At 34.9% G+C, this 20995-nt stretch overlaps 1 protein-coding gene across 1 annotated transcript; it reads left to right on the forward strand.

Moving 5' to 3' along the window:
* The first annotated feature begins 467 nt into the window (after positions 1 to 467).
* LOC145568768 (protein DEFECTIVE IN EXINE FORMATION 1-like) lies at positions 468 to 19727 on the forward strand. Its single transcript, XM_081628178.1, has 13 exons — positions 468 to 682; positions 778 to 888; positions 1965 to 2047; positions 2275 to 2392; positions 2484 to 2644; positions 3332 to 3978; positions 4051 to 4121; positions 8573 to 8829; positions 15352 to 15533; positions 18187 to 18470; positions 18570 to 18687; positions 18818 to 19000; positions 19098 to 19727. The coding sequence occupies exons 1-13, from the start codon at positions 537 to 539 to the stop codon at positions 19413 to 19415; spliced, it is 2679 nt and encodes an 892-aa protein (XP_081484304.1). The 5' UTR covers positions 468 to 536; the 3' UTR covers positions 19416 to 19727.
* The last annotated feature ends 1268 nt before the right edge of the window (positions 19728 to 20995 follow it).

Below are 20995 nucleotides of genomic sequence, written 5' to 3' on the forward strand. Positions count from 1 at the left end.
TTAACTAGTGTGTGTCCCGGGCGATGTCCCGGAGTGCTATTTTGTACTTTGAACTTTTTTAATTTGAAAATTATGTTCAACTGAGTGTGATTCGGGCGTTACCTCGAATGTTACAGTTTTTTTTACCTCATATGTATTTATTTTCTAATCTTGTGAAAAACAAATAAATTAAATAACCTCTAATTTGAAAGAAATATATAATGTTAATTGTGTGAAATTTAAAACATTAATAAAAGTTGGTTGAGATGGTAAGTGTACAACCTTTATTTGTTGGAGGTTGCAGGTTCGAATCTAGATCAAACCATAATTTATTTGTTTTGTTAATGAACTTACAAGCTTATGTGTCGCATGCACTTTGAATAATGACATGGCATTGTGACATGGTTTCATCTAGGTCGAAGAGTGCCACGTGGCACCGTTCCTTTAAAAGGAACACCTTTTAATAGATAGTATAGATATAGATTTTTTCGTTCTCTCAAAGTCTACATTCAAAGAGATCACAAGGAAATAGTGAGGGAGAGTTGAACAAAAACCAGATGAAATTCTCAGCGATATTCTGCTTGCTGAATTTCTTGATTTTGTTCGCTATAATAAATTCGAGTAATGTCACTGCACAACAAGAATCAAAAAACAAGTTCAGGGAAAGACAAGCCACTGATGATTCAGCCGGTTTCCCAAACCTGTAAGCTAAAGAATTGTTGATCGATTTTCTGCTTATTAATTTGAATGTGTTGTGAAAATGGCTGAATTTAACATTTATTTATATTATATTTTTAGGGATGAAGATGAGTTATTGAATACACAATGCCCCCGGAATTTGGAATTGCGTTGGCAAGCAGAAGTGAGTTCTAGCATATATGCAACTCCATTGATTGCAGATATAAACAGGTTAATTATATCTTATGCTTTCTTTTTACATTGTTAGCTGCAATTGTTTTTCCTAGTATTATGCACTAAAAGTTTGGATCTATATATTGAGGTAGAATGCTAGGTTTACCCTAAATTGAATCTTATTTGGTTCTATTAAATGTATTTTTACGAATTATGCTCGAAAATAGATTTTGTTGGTAGGGCCCGTTTGGTTTGATGTAAAACATTTTCGACGAAAAAGGGAAAACCACAATTGCAAATTAGTTTTACTTTGTTTGGTTCCTTATAAGAAAAGTTATAGAGAAATTAGAAATAGGAGTAGAAAGGTGAGTGTGGATAAGAGAAAAGTAAAAAGAAGGTAAGGAAGAGGGAGGAAAATGTGGTCTCTCATGTAAAGGAAAATGTTTCCACCATAAAAGATGTATTTTCCAGAAATCGGAAAAATCGTTTTCCAACCCTTCACAAACCAAACAAAGAAAATAGGAAAACATGGAAAAATCATATCCATGAAAACATTTTACACCCAACCAAACGGGGCCTAAGTTTAAACTAGGCCTTTTTTTTTTTTTTTTTTTTTTCTCTCCACTTTATAAAACAAGTTTAAGGTGTAGTAGGGTATCTAAGCTTACAGAAATTCGATTCAGAGAAGTTCAGGATTTATCGATTCAGCTTTTAGCGCTGAATTCAACTTAAGCAATATCAGTTCAAGACTAATAATTTCGAATGTCCGATAAAGTTTAATACTTGATAAGGTCAGGTCGATTCAATCTAGTTTAACGTTAGTAAGTTTAAACTTTAAATACATACTAATTTAGGTGGAAAGATGAAGGCCTTAGAATGGAGTCCAAGGACAGCTAAAATCTCAATTTAGTATAGATAATGTCCAATTACTTTTTAGAGGAATAAACATAGATAACTGACAGTAAAATTCAGGGAAAAATTTGGTTAATCACTCATGGGGGATGTGGTTTCTAATTAGTATGATTTGGCTAATCTATTTAGAGACCCAACTAGACCTTATGGGTCTCTTTTATCGTCAGGATGGTTTCTTTAACAAATAAATTTGACTAATTCTCTCTAATTTGCTTATGCAGTGATGGGAAGTTAGATATTGTGGTTCCTTCATTTGTTCATTACCTAGAAGTGTTAGAAGGATCTGATGGGGATAAAATGCCAGGTTTGTGTTTCACTTATTGCAATCCTCTTTTCAATATTATAACTGTACAGTTTTCATAGTTATACAGTTGTCTTAAAGCTATATTTATTTATTTATTTAATTATTTATCTTCCTTTTATTTATTTAGTTACTTTGATTTTGTGTTTGCTGTTTAAAACATCTGGTATTCCTTATATATTTTCTGATTACTCTGACACGCACCCTACTTACTTGGATTAACTTGTCAGGGTGGCCTGCTTACCATCAGTCAACTGTTCATGCCAGCCCTCTTCTTTATGATATTGATAAAGATGGGATTAGAGAAATAGCCTTAGCTACATACAATGGTGAAGTGCTCTTTTTCAGGTGAGTTTTATCATCATTCTAATGAGTTATCTTTCTATGGAGATCTGAGGATGCAACATTCTTTTATCTCATTTGGGTTTGTTTTCTACAGAGCTTCAGGCTACCTGATGTCGGATAAATTGATTGTACCTCGCAGAAGAGTTCGTAAAAATTGGTATGAGGGATTAAATCCAGATCCCGTTGATCGCTCCCATCCTGATGTTGATGATCAGCAGCTTATCCAGGAGGCTGCTGAAACGAACTTAGTGTTGCGTGAGTTACTGTAACTTCACCAGGATATATTATTGATGCTCTTTTTATTTCGTTTTAATCACCAAGCCTCTCGCTTACCATCCATTCTAAACTTTCTGCTGGTGCTTGTGTTATGGATCTACATATACTTGTATATGTTACTCTATAAATCACTGCAGTGTTGGTCATTTTTTAAATTATTGATAGCGTAATAATTGTCTGAGATGGCTGTATGGTAAGACGGGTTGTAACATACTTTTTGTGATCATTTAGCGCATTTCGAGGTGATTTTCATCAGGAAATTGAGTGGCATTTTTGTCTCATGCTAGAATTTTCTTCATCAATATGATATGAAGTTTAATGTATGGTTATACAGAAATTTTGTTTACCTATAAAACTTTATCACTAAATGGTCAATAATTTCACTCAACTTGTTTAGTAACATGGTAGCACATGTTGTTAGGACTGATTTCTTATCACTATTATGATTCTTTTCTTTGTGGTGCTATATGTTGAGTCTTTAACTTTCTGGTTACAGTACAGAAATTTGGTGACATGATGTAAGGACATTAGTAATGTTCTATTAGATCTATGTATTTATTTATGAATATACAGTACCTCAACAAGGGGTATCATAGATTATTTTCTTCTATCATTTTTCCCCTTATATTACCATTGAAACTGACACATCTATGGTCACAATTGCAGAACCAAACAAAACTAAGATGGAATCTAATGTACCTGATGTTTCATCGACTGGTGGGCGTCCTGTAATGATTAATGAATCTATGCCTCATAGAGATGGGAAAAATGATAATGAAGGAAATTCAGATGTTGATGTTCCAAAGACCATCAATGTATCCCTTGATTCTGGATCAAGTTTGGATGTATTGAATACATCTTTGAATGAGGGCAAGTTGAATGAGAGCCAAGAAACAATAAACCATTTGAACACAGCGACTGATTCTTCTGAAAATACAGGGTCAAATGGTACTGCACTTTTGGAAAATGGAGCAATCAGTTCTTTGTCACCTAATGAGTTGGGTGATAATATGAAGACAGAGAACAGGCAAAACTCTAGGAGACGACTGCTGGAAGATACTGCTTTTAAAGGAGCAGATGGCGGCAGGGAAAATGTTCAAACTGCAACAGTGGAGAATGAAGATGCCCTAGAAGCAGAAGCAGATTCCTCTTTTGAATTATTTCGTGGTAGTGATGAACTGGCAGATGAATATAGCTATGACTATGATGATTATGTGGATGATAACATGTGGGGGGATGAAGATTGGATTGAATCACAACATGAGACCGTGGAAGACTATGTCGATATTGACTCTCATATTCTCTCTACTCCAGTAAGCGCAATCACTGTATATTTTTTAGGTAATTTATCATAATCAGATGTCTTAACAATTAATTCACCTCAGGTCATTGCTGATATTGATAATGACGGGATATTAGAAATGGTGGTGGCTGTGTCCTATTTCTTTGATCGTGAGTAAGTACTATAAAGAATACTTTTTACCTTAGCTTTAACATATATGTGTGAGCAGTTAAACTGTTTTGGTTGGTTGTTGTATGTGTCTGTCCATCTGCATATTGCTATCAATTCAATCTTATGTTTGGATGGTTAGTGGTTGGTTTTTGTATGTTTCTGTCCATTTGCATATTGTTATCAACTCAATATAAAGGTTGGCATGTGTGTATAAGACTATAAGCCCCTTTATTGGCTAAAAATACTTGAATAGGAAACAATACAGTTGATAGATAATCATAACCTTGACAGGAAATGAGTTCTTGTTAATCTCTTTCTTCTATTTGCTGTCTGTTGATAGCAGACGGCAGAGTTATTTAATTGTAATTGTTCTGAACATGGGAGTAAAATGGTAAAAGTTTATTAATTTTTGCTGTTGGTATTGTCATTAGTGAGCTGTAACAGCTCCTATTTGTCTCTCTTCACAATTTATTTTTAAAAAAACCTATGATAACTTTTGTTAGTGAAACTGAACGAATAATAAAAGAGATTTTCCCTTGGGATGTCTGTTGTAAAGAAAAAATGGGTGGACATAAACTTTTTGATTGAGAGTTAAGGACATAGCTCTTCTGGTTTTGGCATACAGAAACAATGCCTTTTGTTAATTTACTCTATATTCCAAATGTAATAAAAAGGCAAGTTTTTTAGTGAAGGCTGTGACTGTGTAACATCTACTAATTAATTGATACTCCTTTCTTGTGACACTACCAAATAATAAAATTCTAGGGCTACCAATCCCCTAAGGCTGACATCATCTTGCTATCCGAGTAAAGTGGTCTTAACATCATCAAATCAAGGGATCAAATATTTGTCATCCATGGATAGAGATATAAAAAAGGGTGTAAAAATTACCTTATCATATGTTATGTAATACTCCTTTTGTTCCTTTTTGTTTATGTATTCTATTTTGGGTGTGCCCCTTTATACTTTGCATTTCCTTTTATAAATACATATCATCTATTTGTTAGAAATATGTGTGCATTATTAATTTTGTATCTATTTAAATCAGTGTTTTCAATATTTTATTCATCCAATATTCTTGTTACATTTTCCAAGACTCCCATTTAATTAGAATATATTAATTTTAAATAAAAAAAATAACCGTGCATCATACCAAACGTAAAAAACAAAAAGGAAAGAAAGGAGTATTAATTATTAGCTTATAATATGTTATGTAGTATATATATATATATATATATATATATATATATATATATATATATATATATATATATATATATATATATATATAGCTTATCATGTGTCATATAAAAAGAGCAATCATACGATCTTTATAAGCATCCTCTTCTGAACGACATTTGATAGAATCCATAAAGACCATACCTTCTTCCATAGGATTTCAAGTGTAAAGAATTATTAGATGTTAGGTTTTATCTAAACTACTCATTTTTATATGTTTCCACACGATCACACTGTTAACAAATACCCACTTTTGAATCAAGTAATTTCTTATAATTTAATGAATATCAATTCTCACTTTGAAACTACATATGTCTATTTTTCGAGTTATATCAAAATTAGTAGAAATCTCATTTGGTTAATGTAAGGAACTCGTAAGTCTTCCATCAATCATCTTAAATGTCCTAAATAAATTAACTGACATATCCTCAAGTACAGAGTTGGCTTTGGGCAAACACCTGGAGACTACTCCCTTTGTTTTATAAATACCGTTTAAATTATAAAAAATAACTATCCATGTCAGTGTCATCCATGATATAATGGATTCAACAATTTAGTACAATATGACTATCAAAAGCATATAAGGGATTGAAAAATCAGAAAAGAAGAGGATAATAACTCATTGAAACTTCCAAATTTTGAGGAAAGTTGTCAACAATCCAAGCTAAACCCATCTCTATGGTTTCTCACCCTCACTAGAATTTAGGCCTTAAGGGCAATATTAGGACAATTTTATCGCAAAACTAGGTGGGTGAAAGAAGAAATTTGCAGAAGTGCAAACTGCATGGATCATGCAAACGTTGCACATATGAAACTTTGATTAAGTTGGATATGGAATAAGCCATGGTTCATTTATGGTCGAACACATCATTTTTTAATTTTTTAATTAAATTTTGTTTTTGTTTTTTATTTTTTTATTCTGATTAACTACAGACCTTGTCTTTCGAAAGAGATCCGAAAAAACCTTGTCTTTCGAAGGAGATAAACCCTTTCTTTCGAGGGAGATATTATTATAACCTAAGAAACAAAAAAACGTAAAGGAATCAAAGATTGGAGTTTTCCATCGGTAAAATCAGATGGAAGCTCCTACAAAATTAACAATAGAGGCTAGGGTTTAGGAGAGAGTAGAGAGAGAGGAGGCTATTTAATGTGTTCATTTAATTGTTAACTATTGGTAATTTTTTTATTAATACTTTTGTTACTCATCTTTTTATTCTCTCTCTTCACTTCAGCAACCTATGCCCCTACACCACTGCACCACCAACCCAACCTGAACCCAGCCAACCCTCTGCAACACCACCACCCAACACCAACCTTCAACTAATAAAACTACCATCTACCAACACTTCCACCATTAATCCCCAAATGCCAACCCTTACCTAACAACAGCACAATCAACAACACCGAGCCTTCCTCGCCATTAACAAAACAAAAACAAACTCTAGCCCCAACCACCACAATGCAATGAACTACGCAACCAAATTATTGAGTAAACAGAAATAAGAGAAATTTGTGGAAATACAAGAGATTGATTGATAAATTAAAAATGTTCCAAGTTACAAAATTAATGGCTTTAGGCCATTACTCTCTAAATGCCTAAATGGTAATTTATGAATGATTGTTTCTTTGCTACTCCCCTTCTGTATAAAGGCCTAACTATCAACAGTACACAAATATAGAACTTTAGTTACAACTTTACAACAACTAATACTACTTGTCTTCATTTCATGGGCCAACATAACAGCGGGCAACTGCTGCAGCTTTAGGGTGTTGTCATATGTTTTTATAGTTGCGTTATGCTTTGCCTTGTGCCTGTTGTAGCACGAAACCTCACCCTAATATTTTAGCAAGAACGTTGTCCCTTGCCCACCATTAGCAACCTGAACTCCAACCCCAACCACCACGCAACACCACCAACCACAAAACCTCAACTTAACCTTCACTCAACCATCCCAACACAGCCCAAAATCGGACATCCTTGTGGCTGAATTTGAATGTGGTGGTATCAGATCTGGAACCACTAGCGAAATCCGACCACCATAGGCGATTTTTGTTGAGTGATTGATGGTGGTTTTGAATTCCATGTTAGTTTTGGTAGGTTCGGTGGGAGTGGAGAATGTGTTTGGTGGCTTCAGTGAGATTGAGATTGAAAGGGCTAGGTGGTGGTTTGGGAGGGAATGGAGAAAGTGGATGGTAGTTTCACCGAGGTTGGTGAGGTTCAGTGGTGGTTTCGATAAGGGTAGAGAGGATGGATGGTGGTTTTAAGGTTGGTGAGGTTAGGTGGTGGTTTCGAGATTTATGGTGGAGGCTTTGGTGACGTACGATGAGATCAAGTGGACGCTTCAGTGGTGATTAGGAGTTGGTGTTTTTGGAGAGGGAGGAGGAGGTGGTAGGGATGGGATGTTATTTTTATTAAAATCAAAATTAAAAGCTAGAGCAATTAAAAAGAAACACGTGTCATGTTCCCTGCTATATTGGTTGCAATCAAGTTAAAGACCTTTTAAGAAGATAACCCTAATAGTTGGGATTATTCCCTGATTTTTTAAAGTTAAGTCCATGAAGACTTGCAAAAGGATGAGATGGGGGGAGGAGGAGGTGTGAGGGACGGGATGTTATTTTAATTAAAATCAAAATTAAAAAAAATGCTAGACCAGTTAGAATGAAACACATGTCATGTTCCCTACTATATTGGTTACAATCAAGTTAAGGACCTTTTAAGAAGATAGCTCTAACAGCTGGGATTATTCCCCGATTTTTTGAAGTTCGGACCATTTTGAGAAGATTTGCAAAAGGACGAGGTGGGAGGGAGAGGAGGAGGTGGGAAGGGCATGCAAAAGGCGGGATTATTCTTTTGAATTTTTCCCTTTTTTTTTTTTTGTTGTCAATGTTTAAATTTGGCTTTGCTTTAGCTTCTGTTTAAGAGTTAGTTTCTGGTTTTAAGTAGCATTTATATGGTACAAGAATATTTCAAAGGATTGATATATGATTTATATTTGTAATACCAACTTTATCAGTTTCTGTTTCAATGCAATGGCTGATGCACTTTTTTAGTCATTTGCATTTTTTATCAATTGAAATGTTCTCATGCATCTGGAAGTTTCTCAGGATAAGCGAGTTCCAGTAACTTGTCTGTACACATGATTTTCTTTGTTTATTCACATGATATGTGTATCAGCTGCTTATATTAGCGCTCTTTGCTCTGGCTAAGTTGACAGTTATTATGACAAACCGGATAATGCAAAAGATTTGGGTGGTATTGATATTGGAAAATATGTGGCTGGGGGCATTGTTGTCTTCAACCTTGACACAAAACAAGTTAAGTGGACTGCAAATCTGGATCTGAGCACAGATTCAACTAAATTTCGTGCTTACATATATTCTTCACCTACTGTGGTCGATCTGGATAATGATGGGAATCTAGACATCCTCATTGGAACATCGTTTGGATTATTCTATGTGCTTGACCATCAAGGTAAGATCTTCGTTTTACTTTACCTTTGTGTGGTTTTTTGTGTTTCCACATATAGAAGAAAAACTTATAAGTTAAAAAAACAAGGATATGCGTAATCTGTATCTTTTTGTTATGGAATTTTTGATCAAATTTGCATATTCTTAAATTAAGCACTTTCCTTTTGGAGGATATAGTAGGAATCTGGTGATTAATTTTTAGGTTTCAGTGACAGCTGTTAGCACGTTATATGTTGAAAAAAAAATTAAAAACAAAACAGAAAAAATAAAAATCCCTCACCCAACGCCGTAGCTACCACCATTGTTTCGGCAGCCCCCTACGCCCAGCCAGGTCCCCTTGCTGGCGCCCAACCCCTCCCCTGCTGCGACGACGTCGATGCCCCTCCCCCAATTCTTCATGCCAATTCCTCACCTTTTTCTATCAACCCTAACAATTTTCCCCCAATTTTACCGTAATTTCTGAATGAATTCGTTGAATCATCAATGGATTCATGGTCATTATCCTTCATATGAGTCGTCGTTGTCTAGATCACCACCGAGAATTTCTCGATCTCAACTCAATGATATTCTCGTCGTCACTGCTTGTGGGGACAATTTTTGTGATTGGGTGGTTGTGCTGTAGCAGGTGCGGCTAGTGTTTGAAAAAGCGCGCCTTGGCGCTGAGTGCAAGGCGAAATGGGGTAAGCGCTTAAGTTGGTCTGGACGAGGCGTTTTTGGTAAGGCGCAGCCTAGGCGCACCAAAAGCACACAAGGCGCAAGTGAGGCGCACTTGGAGAAATTTCTGTCAATTTTTTTAATTGCTTCTACAGTGCGCCTCTCTTCAAAAGTGAGGCGCACTGAGGCGGGTGCGCCTAGGCGCTGCATGACCCTTCTCGCTTCAGCGCACCTTGAGCTTTTTTATACATTGGGTGCGGCAAGCTTCTTGTGGTGGCGATTTGGGTGGCTGCCAGGGTGCTAAAGGTTGGGCGACAATAGATTGTTGCGGGGCTGCTGCAAGGTGGTTTCGTGGTGGTTGTGGTTGATGCGTGTTTGTGTGTTTGTGGGCTGCAACTAGTGGCGGAGCTGGTGGGATGGAGGTTCTGGGAAAGGGCTGTGGCCGGTGGTGGAGAGGGTGGTCGTGAGTGGGGTTAGGTTTATTTTTTTAAAAAAATTTTATAATTTTTTTCCCAACCAATTACGTGATGATACATGTCACCTTAACCTGTTATAACAAGTTAGGTGACCGGTTAGGACCATTTTGAGCGAATGATTGCCAAAGTTTGGATTATTTAAAAATACTCCAAAGTTGGGATTATTTTGAGCGAACGACTCAAAGTTGGGATTATTAAAAAAATAAATCAAACTTGTCAATTATTAGGGAGTATATCTTCTTCCTCCGCCCTTAATTGTTCATTTCGGTACTTATCAAGCTCACTCCTTACATACCATCTTGTTTCTTTTAATCTTTAAGCTTTATCCTTTAGAATTTTCATGTAGTCGCCACCCTTTCTAATATAATCATCATCATGCTCTTTATTAATTTGGTCTTTAGGTGTCGATATAAGAAAAATACATAGTTCTAAATTCACCGGTTTAAAAAATAAGCTCTATTCATCAATATAAGTGAACTCTTTCACGTCATTGGAAAGCTTATCCTTTTCTTTCCTTATACATATCTTCTAGTGTCGATTCGACAATTTAACTTTTTGAGTGAAGATCAAGAATAACGATGTTCTAAATTAACAAATTCATTTTCTACACATTCACCTAGTGTTTATCAAACTTATTTTTTATTGCAATAGCCGTAGCATAAATATCCAAATCCAGAATTTTTAATATTTATGTCATGAATAGAAGTAAACTTAAACTAACCTATATTTGTTGTTTTATTAAGTGAACCCTTTTAAAAAACAAAACTAACCTCTCTGCTTTTAAAAAGCAAAACTAACCTCTCTTCTTTTTTATTTTCAATCCTTATAAGATTTAGGAGTCGTTTCATGCTTCTTCAAATCCCCTCCATTAGGAAGAGATATACCACTAAAAATACGCTAGAATTTCATTGTCATATCTATCATTGTGTAGGTCGAATTTCATCGAGGAGGAACATCAAAAGGCAAAGAAGCTTTGCCATCTATATTACCCTTTTTTAGGAGAATTCTTAATCTATTTCACTATATTTCTAACTCTATCAATGCATACCCTATATTCTCTTTTGCCATTCCATGCGATAAGATAGGTGATACATGTAATGTGGATATATTATGCATCACTATCACATCCATTTCTTTAAACCATTTTTTTCAAGTGTACACAAGCAAGACATTAGAGCTAGCATTGTCAACCGTCATAATACGAGCTTATCATGAATATCCCAATTTTCTATACATGTCTTAATTGCTCTTCCAATGGGCAATGGCCTCCCATTTGTGACTATCATTGAAAAAATTATTATTATTTAATTATTGGAAAAATTTCCATGATTAATCCCAATTTTGCCTCATCCTCCTAAATTAATCCCAACTTAGGATTATTTTTTTAATCCGAACTTTATACTCCTTCCGCTCATAATGTAGGTAATTTTTTTTAAAAGTTTAGTATACAAATGTCAGCATGTGATTGGAACCAAAAAAAAAAACCCCCAAAACCAAAAAGTCCAAAACCATGTTCACCCCCACTACACAACCACCTCCCCTTTCCCCTTAACCAAAACCACCTTAACCCCAACCGCACAACCACCTCCCCCTGACTGCGACAACCCATCGGCGACTACAACATCCTCCTTCCCCGACTAGAGTGATCCTGGCCGTTCCTTCACCGGCCGTCGTGATCCCCCAACCCCTCCCTAAACCCTAACCGCGCCGCTTCCCCTTCTTCCTCCCCCACACCAGCTGCTGGATGAATCCAGCAAAATCCCCAAAATCCCAACCCCCAAATCCCAAACACTTACCCTAATATTATAAGCAGCGGCAATTCCTTGAGGCTTCGCCGTCACCGCCAACAATTCCACAAAGTCCAGCAACCGTCGTCCTCGAGGCTTCGCCGTCACCAGCGACGATGATAAAGGGAGGAGAGAGAGAGAAAAGGAAAAGGAGGTTCATCTGTGCAGCAACGATGGTTGAAGGGAAAGGCGAGGATTATGCGCGGACGGGGCATTAAGTTTGGTTAATATAAAATAATCCAAAGTTGGGATTAATTTGGGAGGATGAGGCAAAGATGACAGTTTTTCCTTATTTATATTATTTATTTATTTTTTAACCAAACCAATCACTAGCAATGAAACGGTTTGTATGACATGTTCCTTTGAATTGACATCCAAGTCAATATTGGTCACATAAGCTCTTTGACAACTCTTAAAAATTTCTCTCAGAGAAGGGCGTTATGGGTAGTCTAGTATTATTATGTTAATAATTATTAGATTTTTTATAAATAGAGAGAGTTGCAACCTGTGCACATAAGACAAAAGCTAATGTAAAATTATCCTAAGGATTGAATTGTCGTATATAAATAAAGAGAGATGAGAAAGGAGGTTGGCAGATTATGAGATACTTCTCCGCTTCAAAATGATCTTCTGACTTGAAATCTTTTGTGTAAATTAAGGTAAGGGAAGAATCATGAAATAAAGTACATTTAGACCATTCAAGTACAATGAGACCTTCTTTATTTGGAATAAAGTACATTTAGCCCACTTATTATTTTGGAATAAAGTACGCTGGGTCCTTTTTTTTTGCATCTGGACTAATAAAATGAGGTAAATATGGGAAAACAATAAGGTTAAGTGAGGAACTAAAATCCAAAGTGGGAAGAGCATTTTGAAACACACAAAATGGAAAGTGAGAAGATTATTTTGAAACGGAGGGAATATTTCCTTGGAGAATTGTGACTCAAGTCACTATTTGGAGAGTGGTAGCCTAAAGTACCTTTTTAAGAAATCTTTTTGTTTAATGTCAACCATACTCAATCTTTCTTCGCAACACTACCTTTTTTTTTTCAGTACAAATGGTACCCAAAAGTTATTTCTTTGAGATTAAGTTGCTGAGATTTTGTGAGCAAGCCAAAAAATAAAATGGAGGTGGCTGGAAGAAGTATCAGGTAGCAGATGTAAAGATGGATCTAAGAGGAGTTTGGATGCTTCTCAAGCAAAAGAGATCTTTGCATTTTTTATCGCGTTGAAGAGCTTAGAATCCAACGAGAGCTTCTACTTCCAATATTTAATGGAAGAAATTACTAAAAGTTGAAAGACTGGATTCTTCAATTAGACGATTCCTTCTATTTTTTCCAGTTGAATGAGGAGGCGAAATTGAAGGCTACCATCATCGGATGTGACAAAAGATGTGTTGCAGTGGTTCAAATGTGAACATTGGCGATGACCGTTTAATTAGTGGCATAACATTGTGGTTTGTTACCAGCGACTCCTTGGCAGGTGTGACCAACTCCAGTGGTTCAGTCACATTCATTTGAGCAGGAAATGATAAGATATTTCAGAGATTCTCACGGATGAAGGAATTCACAAAGAAAATGATCGAAAACCTTCAAAGAGATTTGGGATTTTCTACAATGAAGACTGAGAAAGAAGATCGCCAAGCCGATTTGGGGGTGGTTTAGGAAGAGAAATAGGTAGCAGAAACAAACGAGGTGCAAACAACTCACTGACTATCAAGATTCCGATGATGAAGTTATAACCACCAAGCATGATGCCACCAGATGTGGAGGAGGAAATCAGGTATGTTGTTGCAGGTGGTGATGAAATTGCTGGTGGAAATCGAGGTGGTATCACCGGAGATGATGGTGGACCTCGTTGACTTGCTGTTGGTGTTCACAGCAATTTTGAGGGTAGTAGATTGGGAAATAAGTATGATGGTGTCTTAAGTGGTTCATCTGGAAGAATTTTGAGAGGTGGTGCCAATGGTAGTGGATCCGGTGGCGATCCAAGTTTCTTGGCCAGAAGATGCAAGTATGGAGGTGGAACTACCAGAATTTGTTGCCAGATTAGAGGAGGGGGATTCATGAAAGGCGTATCGGGGGCAAGTGGGTCAGGTGCAGACTTGGATAAAACTCCGGTGTAGTACCAGTGTGGTTCACCCTTCTTTGTCGGCAAAAAATCTGGTGAAGTATGGTTGCCTGGTTAATCATCAAAGAAGCTTTGTAGAAGGTTCTAGATAGAGAGACTGAAGAAAAGATGAATAGGACAAACCTTGCTCAGTCTTATGTTGGCCAGGGAGCAAGATAAATTCAGAAAATATCATAAGAGGGCAAGAGGCCAGATGATAAAAGGCCAAAGGTAAGACATCACCAAATAAAAGTCAGCTGCAGCTTAAAGGGATGAAATGCTTGCCGAACTAATTATTCATGGAGAGAATGAGAACACCAACCTATGTGTAATCCACTTCATTTTATGAGAAGAGCCTTCCCAATGGGCTTAGTAAACTCAGGTCCACTTCATCCCACCCAATTTTCTCAATACCATTGTTACCTTATTCTTCCTTATCTACTCTCACTACTTCAGTATAAGCTGTGACCCCAAAACCACCCAAAACATCCTTCAGTTTATATGCCCAAAGGTTAAACCAAATTATCCAATGTATTTTTTCCAACCCACAATTTTTCAATCCCAAGTAAAAAAGACCAACTCCACACAGACCTTACTTCCACCTCCTGATGTGCTTTATAGGCATTGGAAACCAGGCATCAAAGGGGGCATTACTCATTACCTTAGAGGCTAGAAGTTGAACGTCAATTACTACTATCCATTTACCTTGAGGGTGAGGCGGATGTTTGGGTGGCTGGTAAAGTTATGAACTGACCTAAAGAAGGGCATTATGGGTAGTATAGTAATTTTTTTTACTAATATTATTAAAAATATAAAGAGTTGCCACCAATGGACATGAGACAAAAGCTAGTCAGGTTTCATCCTAGGGATTTAAATGGTGTATAAGTAGAGAGGGATGAGAAGGGAGGAGGCAGCCAGATTGTGAGATAATTTTTAGGAAAGTTGTGACCTCAAGGCACTCTTTGGAGAGTGGTAAACTTTTTTTTTTTTTTTTTTTTTTTTTTTGAATCATGGAAAGTGGTAACCTAAAGCTACTGTTGTAAGAAATCTTTTGGCTTCAAAGACTAATCTTTCTTCTTAAGTCTATGTATTTCTTTGATAAATTGCGATTGTGAGCATGAATCTATTACAAATTTTCTTGTAAGTTTTAACTAAAACAAAATTTTAAACAATCACGAGCAATGGTAGTATGAGTGATATATGATGTTTTGGATATGCAATTTGTACAAAATGCTTAATCCTAGACTTTTCCAAATGATTGACTAGTATTTATTAATAATAATCACAAGAGAAGTTGCTCCCCTTTTGATGTTCCAGTGAGGGTTTACTTCTAAGTGGAGTAATAATTTGTTTATCATATATACGTAAAAGCACACATGGCTAGATTATTGATTCTTAGTTCTGAAATAGAGAGTTACTGGCTGTAAAGCTTTTTTGTTTGAATTGCTTGTCTATGTGCCATTTTTGTTCATTTTTTATTTTTTCTGCTATTCTATTCAGGTAAGGTAAGAGACAATTTCCCTCTTGAAATGGCTGAAATTCAAGGAGCTGTGGTGGCAGGAGATATTAATGACGATGGAAAAATCGAATTAGTGACTTCTGATGTACATGGAAATGTTGCTGCTTGGAATGCTCAAGGAAAGGAAATATGGGAAACACATGTCAAAAGTCTAATTCCTCAGGTAGGCCTCAATTTAACTCCAATTGGCAAATGGTCAGTTATTGATGAGTGAGAGACATCAAAAAGCCAAAATAGGTGGTTGTTTTGGAATTGAGAGGCTTTTATGTAGTATCATTTTTAGGTTCTCCAATTTTTAAAGAAACATTTTAGATTTAATCTTTGATTGGATATACTCCCTTTGTCCCCAAATTAAAATTCTATTTTATCCAAAATCTCTTCCCTACATAATATTCTCATTTTAACTTTATTACTACATTATAGTTTCATTTTAACTCTATACACATGTCATAAAGATAAAATAGTGCATCATATTTTTAGTTATTTTTAAAAATATTAATTTTATTATATTTGTTATATTTCTAATGTTATGTATCTTGTAGCTTAATGATACGTACCTTTTATCTTTTGTAGTACCTTAATTTTTTACTAGTTTCTTTATTATTTAATAAATAAGCAAAATTATTTACTACTTTCTCTCACCTGTTTCTTTTATCACGCTTGCTGATGCAAAACTTTAACAATCAATAACTTTAATTCTCCGTAAGTAAAAATAATAAAAGTTATATATTATGATAGCATTCATTGAGACGAATTCAAAAAGATCACACATGAATATGTTTTTGCTTATATATTATTCATAAAAGGCGGTCAAAGAACGGGTGGTGAATAGAGTAAAATTCAAAGCGGGTCAAGTAAAAAAGAACGGAGGAAGTACTTTTTTTTATTCTTTAAGCTAATTTTTTGTTTTTAAAATGTTCCTTTTTGAAAAATATATTATTATTTTTCCTCATTTTTTTAATGCAATTTATCTTGTAGCTCAATGATACTTACCTTTTATCCTTTTATGTACCTTATAGACTTTTTACTACTACTTTAAAATTTAAAAAAAAAAAAAAACATAATTCCAATTTTGTAGATTTTATATTTTTCTTGATGTACCTTATAATTTAATGACATTTACCTTTTAGGTTTTGGACATGTACCTTATAAAATAATAACACATACCTTTAATTGTTGTAAGAAACAAAGAAACAAAAAAGATACTATTTTTTTTTTCAAATAAGATGGGTTTGTACGTATCTCTTTATGATATGTAGCTTATATCTTTAGAACATGTGCTTTTTAGATGTAACACATGTACCCTAGATCCTTAGCAATATTTGATTTTAATGCAAAAGTTTAATGAGACTTATATTTGGGGATGGAGTGAGTACAAGATGTAGAATGCCATAATGCATGGACCACATAAAACAAGGGAAGTGGATTTGCCACTAAAACTATGACTCATGACATTATATGGCTGTTATCGACTCAATGAAAGACAACACTTGGTAATTATATATTTTTCCCTTTGCCTAGTGCTGTTTTGAAATTTTCACAGGAATTAAGAAAAGTGAATTCTAAGAGTAGATTTATTGATTTGCAATTAATAATGATACATAACTATGGGATAAGGAAATTTTAAGGGTTAGAAAATAAATGTGGTTACACATTTCAATCAATGTATCTGTTTTCAAGGATTAATAAATATTATATCAACTTTATTATCAATTTTCTTTTTACACAAACTTTACTATCATTAGAATACACTTCCTCCGCGTTTTAAATTGCAACGTTAGGGTTTTCACACTTGTCAACGCACATTTTTTACATGTAATATCTTTAGTTATAGTAAAAATTATATAAAGTTTGTATTTTGAAATTATTTATCGAGACGAATCCAACAAGATCTCAAATGACTGACTATGTTTTAATTGTATATCCCAATGTATAAATCCCAAAAGAAGATCAAAGTAGCTTTAGTTCTAGTGTATAATATCTAATGTTGCATTGAAAAAGAATGAAGTACATTAAAATTAATTTAGCAACATCTTACATGATAATGTTTGTTTTACATCTTAATATATATACAACTCAATATGAGTAATTGCAAAAACTCAACAATGCTAATTATTTTGAAGTGGATGAACTTGAAGTGGATGAAGTTTACTGGTGTTTTTTATTCATTACTTTGTTTAAAATTGATAAAAATATTATGTAAGCAAGTTGTGAAGACTATTCCTCTTAAATTAATTATCCGATTGTATGAATATCTACATGCAACTGAGTAAATAATTGCATATCTGCTTTTATTGTGTTATATTTTATGTTCTTTATGTTATCATAATAAGGAAACAATGTGTTTCTATAATAAGATTAGTGCTTTTATTATAGTATTATTTGATATGTGCTTTTATTTTAAGAAAAAATGCCAAAAGTATCCGTGTTAGAATTTAAAAAAAAAAAAAAAATGTAGCATGGTCTATATATTCTATTGTTTCCACTTTTTGTGTTTTGGGTGGGTTGAGTGGGGCGGGGGTGTGGCTAACTATCAGAGGAGAATGAGGTATAGATGATGAATTGAATTGTCTATGAGATGTCATTTCCTGTTTTCTTCTAATTATCAATAGACTTGAACTTTTCCTTTTTGTGGTGGCAATTTTGAAGGTTGGTGGTAAGAGGTTAAAAACCAGATCTTGTGGCCAGTATCAGTTTAATTGCATAAGAATGGTGCAATTACCAAACTTGGTGTATGTTGGGCTTTGTAGGTTCTTGAAGGTATCGATTTGAATGAGTTATTCAAAACCTCATGTCTTGACACTTTTCTAAACCAGGGTCCTGTTATCGGTGATGTGGATGGGGATGGCCATACGGATATTGTGGTTCCGACTATATCTGGAAATATTTATGTACTTAGTGGCAAAGATGGGAAACATGTTCGTCCGTATCCTTATAGAGCAAATGGAAGAATTATGAATCAGGCTCTTCTTGTTGATATGAGCAAACGGGGAGAGAAAAAGAAGGGACTCACCATTGTCACAACTTCATTTGACGGTTATTTATATCTCATTGACGGACCAACATCTTGTGCAGATGTTGTTGATATTGGCGAAACTTCGTAAGATTTATATGAACTGCTTGTTTCATGTTTCCTAAATCTTTGCTATTTAATAATTATATTCTAAATCGTCAAGGGCATCAACTGGTTCGATGACAGGTACAGCATGGTTTTGGCTGATAATGTTGATGGTGGTGATGATCTTGATCTTATTGTAACAACTATGAATGGAAATGTATTTTGCTTCTCTACTCCATCTCCGCATCATGTGCTGAAGGTGAGAAGATATTGAGACACACATTTGAAGCTACTGGGAATTTTACATTGCTGGAACTCTAACAATTAGTACCTTAAGCTTTTTATTAAACATTATTATTTTTTTTTTCTAATTTAGTTTGCTGTTATAGTCATGGAGGTCAGCTTATCAAGGAAGGAACAATGTTGCTAGTCGATTCAACCGGGAGGGGATTTATGTCTTGCCTTCACATAGAAATTTCCGCGATGAAGAAGGGAAGAACTTTTGGGTCGAGTTTGAAATTGTTGATGGTTATAGGCATCCATCTGGTACACAAGCACCATATAATGTAACGGTAAGTTTGCTTCTTTTTTTATTTGTATTTTTATGTTTTTGGTATACTTGATCCTGTATAAATGTTTTCTGTACCTGATGATGCTCTACTAGTGTAGGTTACCTTACTTGTTCCTGGTAATTTTCAAGGAGAGAGGAGCATAAAACAAAATCAGATGTATGATAAGCCAGGAAAATATCGTATGAAGTTGCCAACAGTCAGTGTAAAGACGACCGGTACAGTAATAATTGAAATGGTGGACTCCCATGGTCTCTATTTCTCGGATGAATTCTCGCTTACATTTCACATGTATTACTACAAACTATTGAAGTGGCTTGTGATCCTCCCTATGCTTGGAATGTTTGTTGTTCTTGTGATCCTTCTACCACAAGAAGCAGTGCCATTGCCCTCATTTTCAAGGAATACTGACTTGTAAGAGCGGCATTGAAGCTGTTGCGACAAATTATACATCGAATTCGAAAGCCTATACAAAAACTGTGGTTCGATAACTGTTGGTCATTTCCTGGCAGAGTTTGCCATTGAAGTAGGTTTTTGGGTCTACTGGCGTTGGAAGTAAGTGATACATCTTTAACCTTTTCTGAAAGGTCTCATAGTTGAGTTTTGAAATCTGTAAAGTGCCATCTTAACGAAAAGAAAAAACCATAGTCCCTTTGGGGTTAGTGACTTGGCTTCAAATTGTTTACTGGCTTTGGAAGTAAGTGGATGCATCATTATTCGTTTCTGATAAGGTTTCAAGACTCAACTTTCAAATTTAGGGATGAAAAATTTAGTAACGGCAAAACAAGTACTTCTGTTTGGAGACAAATGAAGTACTCCCTCCGTCCTTTAATAGTCTCTTATGAGCAATTTTTACGGAAATTAATAAACATAAATAAATATTAAAAGTACATTGGAAACATAAATTTACATTAGGTATGCAAAAAAATAGAGACAGAACGTAATAGAAAAACAAAATTTACATGGGATACTTAAGTTTGTACAAATATTATTGCAAATTAGAGAGAATTTTGGTGAAAAATTAATAGTAATGGTGCTTGAAAAGGGCCTATAATTTTGGGACTTAAAATTGACCAAACGGGACTATTAATAAGGGATGGAGGGAGTACACCCTCCGTCCCCAAAACTTCGACCCTCTTGGCTTAATTTTAGTCCCAAAATGATCGATTCAATTGCATTAAAATACCATCAATTTACAACAATATTTGTCAAAATTAGCTTCTTCATATAAAATTTTGTTTTTTCATGTATTTTTAATATTTTATCTCTCTACTTTTTTATAAACTCCTTGTAAATTTATCTTTCCAATATGTTTTTATTTTTTATTTATTTAAGTTTTTTAATAACCGTAAAATCAACCCAAAAGGGTCAAAGTTTTGAGGACAGAGGGAGTATTATTTTATATACCACAAATTGACTTTCCCTCTTACCAACTTTATATTAGTTATTTTAAAATATAAATTCTGTTGAAAATAAGTAAGGGTTTTGACATACATAATTCTAAGGGCTGTATTTAGGGCAAAAGTTAGCCTACCTATGTGGTTCAAGGAAAAGGTTACTCGTGTCTTATAGCTCATGATTTTTATGCCAATCAGAGCTTGGCGCATGACACTAGAAAATTTGCTAATGAAAAGCACACAAAGGCCATAGGGGTCGAAATCTTTAGAAGCCTCGGATAATGGCGAAGTGTTAGATATAACAATCCGTGGTTCGTGCAGGCGGATGCACGATCTGCATGGTGCATCCGCGGTAAAACGTAAAGGGTTGTGAATAAAACGTAAATGTTTTATTTTTAAAAAAAGCGGAATGTACATCATGTTATATCATAATGTACATGGCTATAGAAAAGAACATATTGTTCAATTCTAATGTACATGAGTTATTTTGAGCTTTAGTTTTGTAAAAAAGGAAAAACCATAGAGTAATTTCAAATCATTTCAAATTATATACTCTTCCTCTAGAAGTTTTCTCTCTCTAGAAGATTTCTCTCCAAGAAAA

The sequence above is a fragment of the Chenopodium album genome, chromosome 11 (assembly GCF_948465745.1).
Source record: "Chenopodium album chromosome 11, dcCheAlbu1.1, whole genome shotgun sequence".
In the NCBI taxonomy this organism is placed as follows: Eukaryota; Viridiplantae; Streptophyta; class Magnoliopsida; order Caryophyllales; family Amaranthaceae; genus Chenopodium; species Chenopodium album.

Coding starts and splice junctions, on each gene's coding strand:
- LOC145568768 (XM_081628178.1), top strand. CDS start 537: ATGAAATTCTCAGCGATATTCTGCTTGCTGAATTTCTTGATTTTGTTC. Junction 4,122..8,572: donor TCCTATTTCTTTGATCGTGA/GTAAGTACTATA, acceptor CTAAGTTGACAG/TTATTATGACAAACCGGATA. Junction 15,534..18,186: donor TCAAAAGTCTAATTCCTCAG/GTAGGCCTCAAT, acceptor TTTCTAAACCAG/GGTCCTGTTATCGGTGATGT.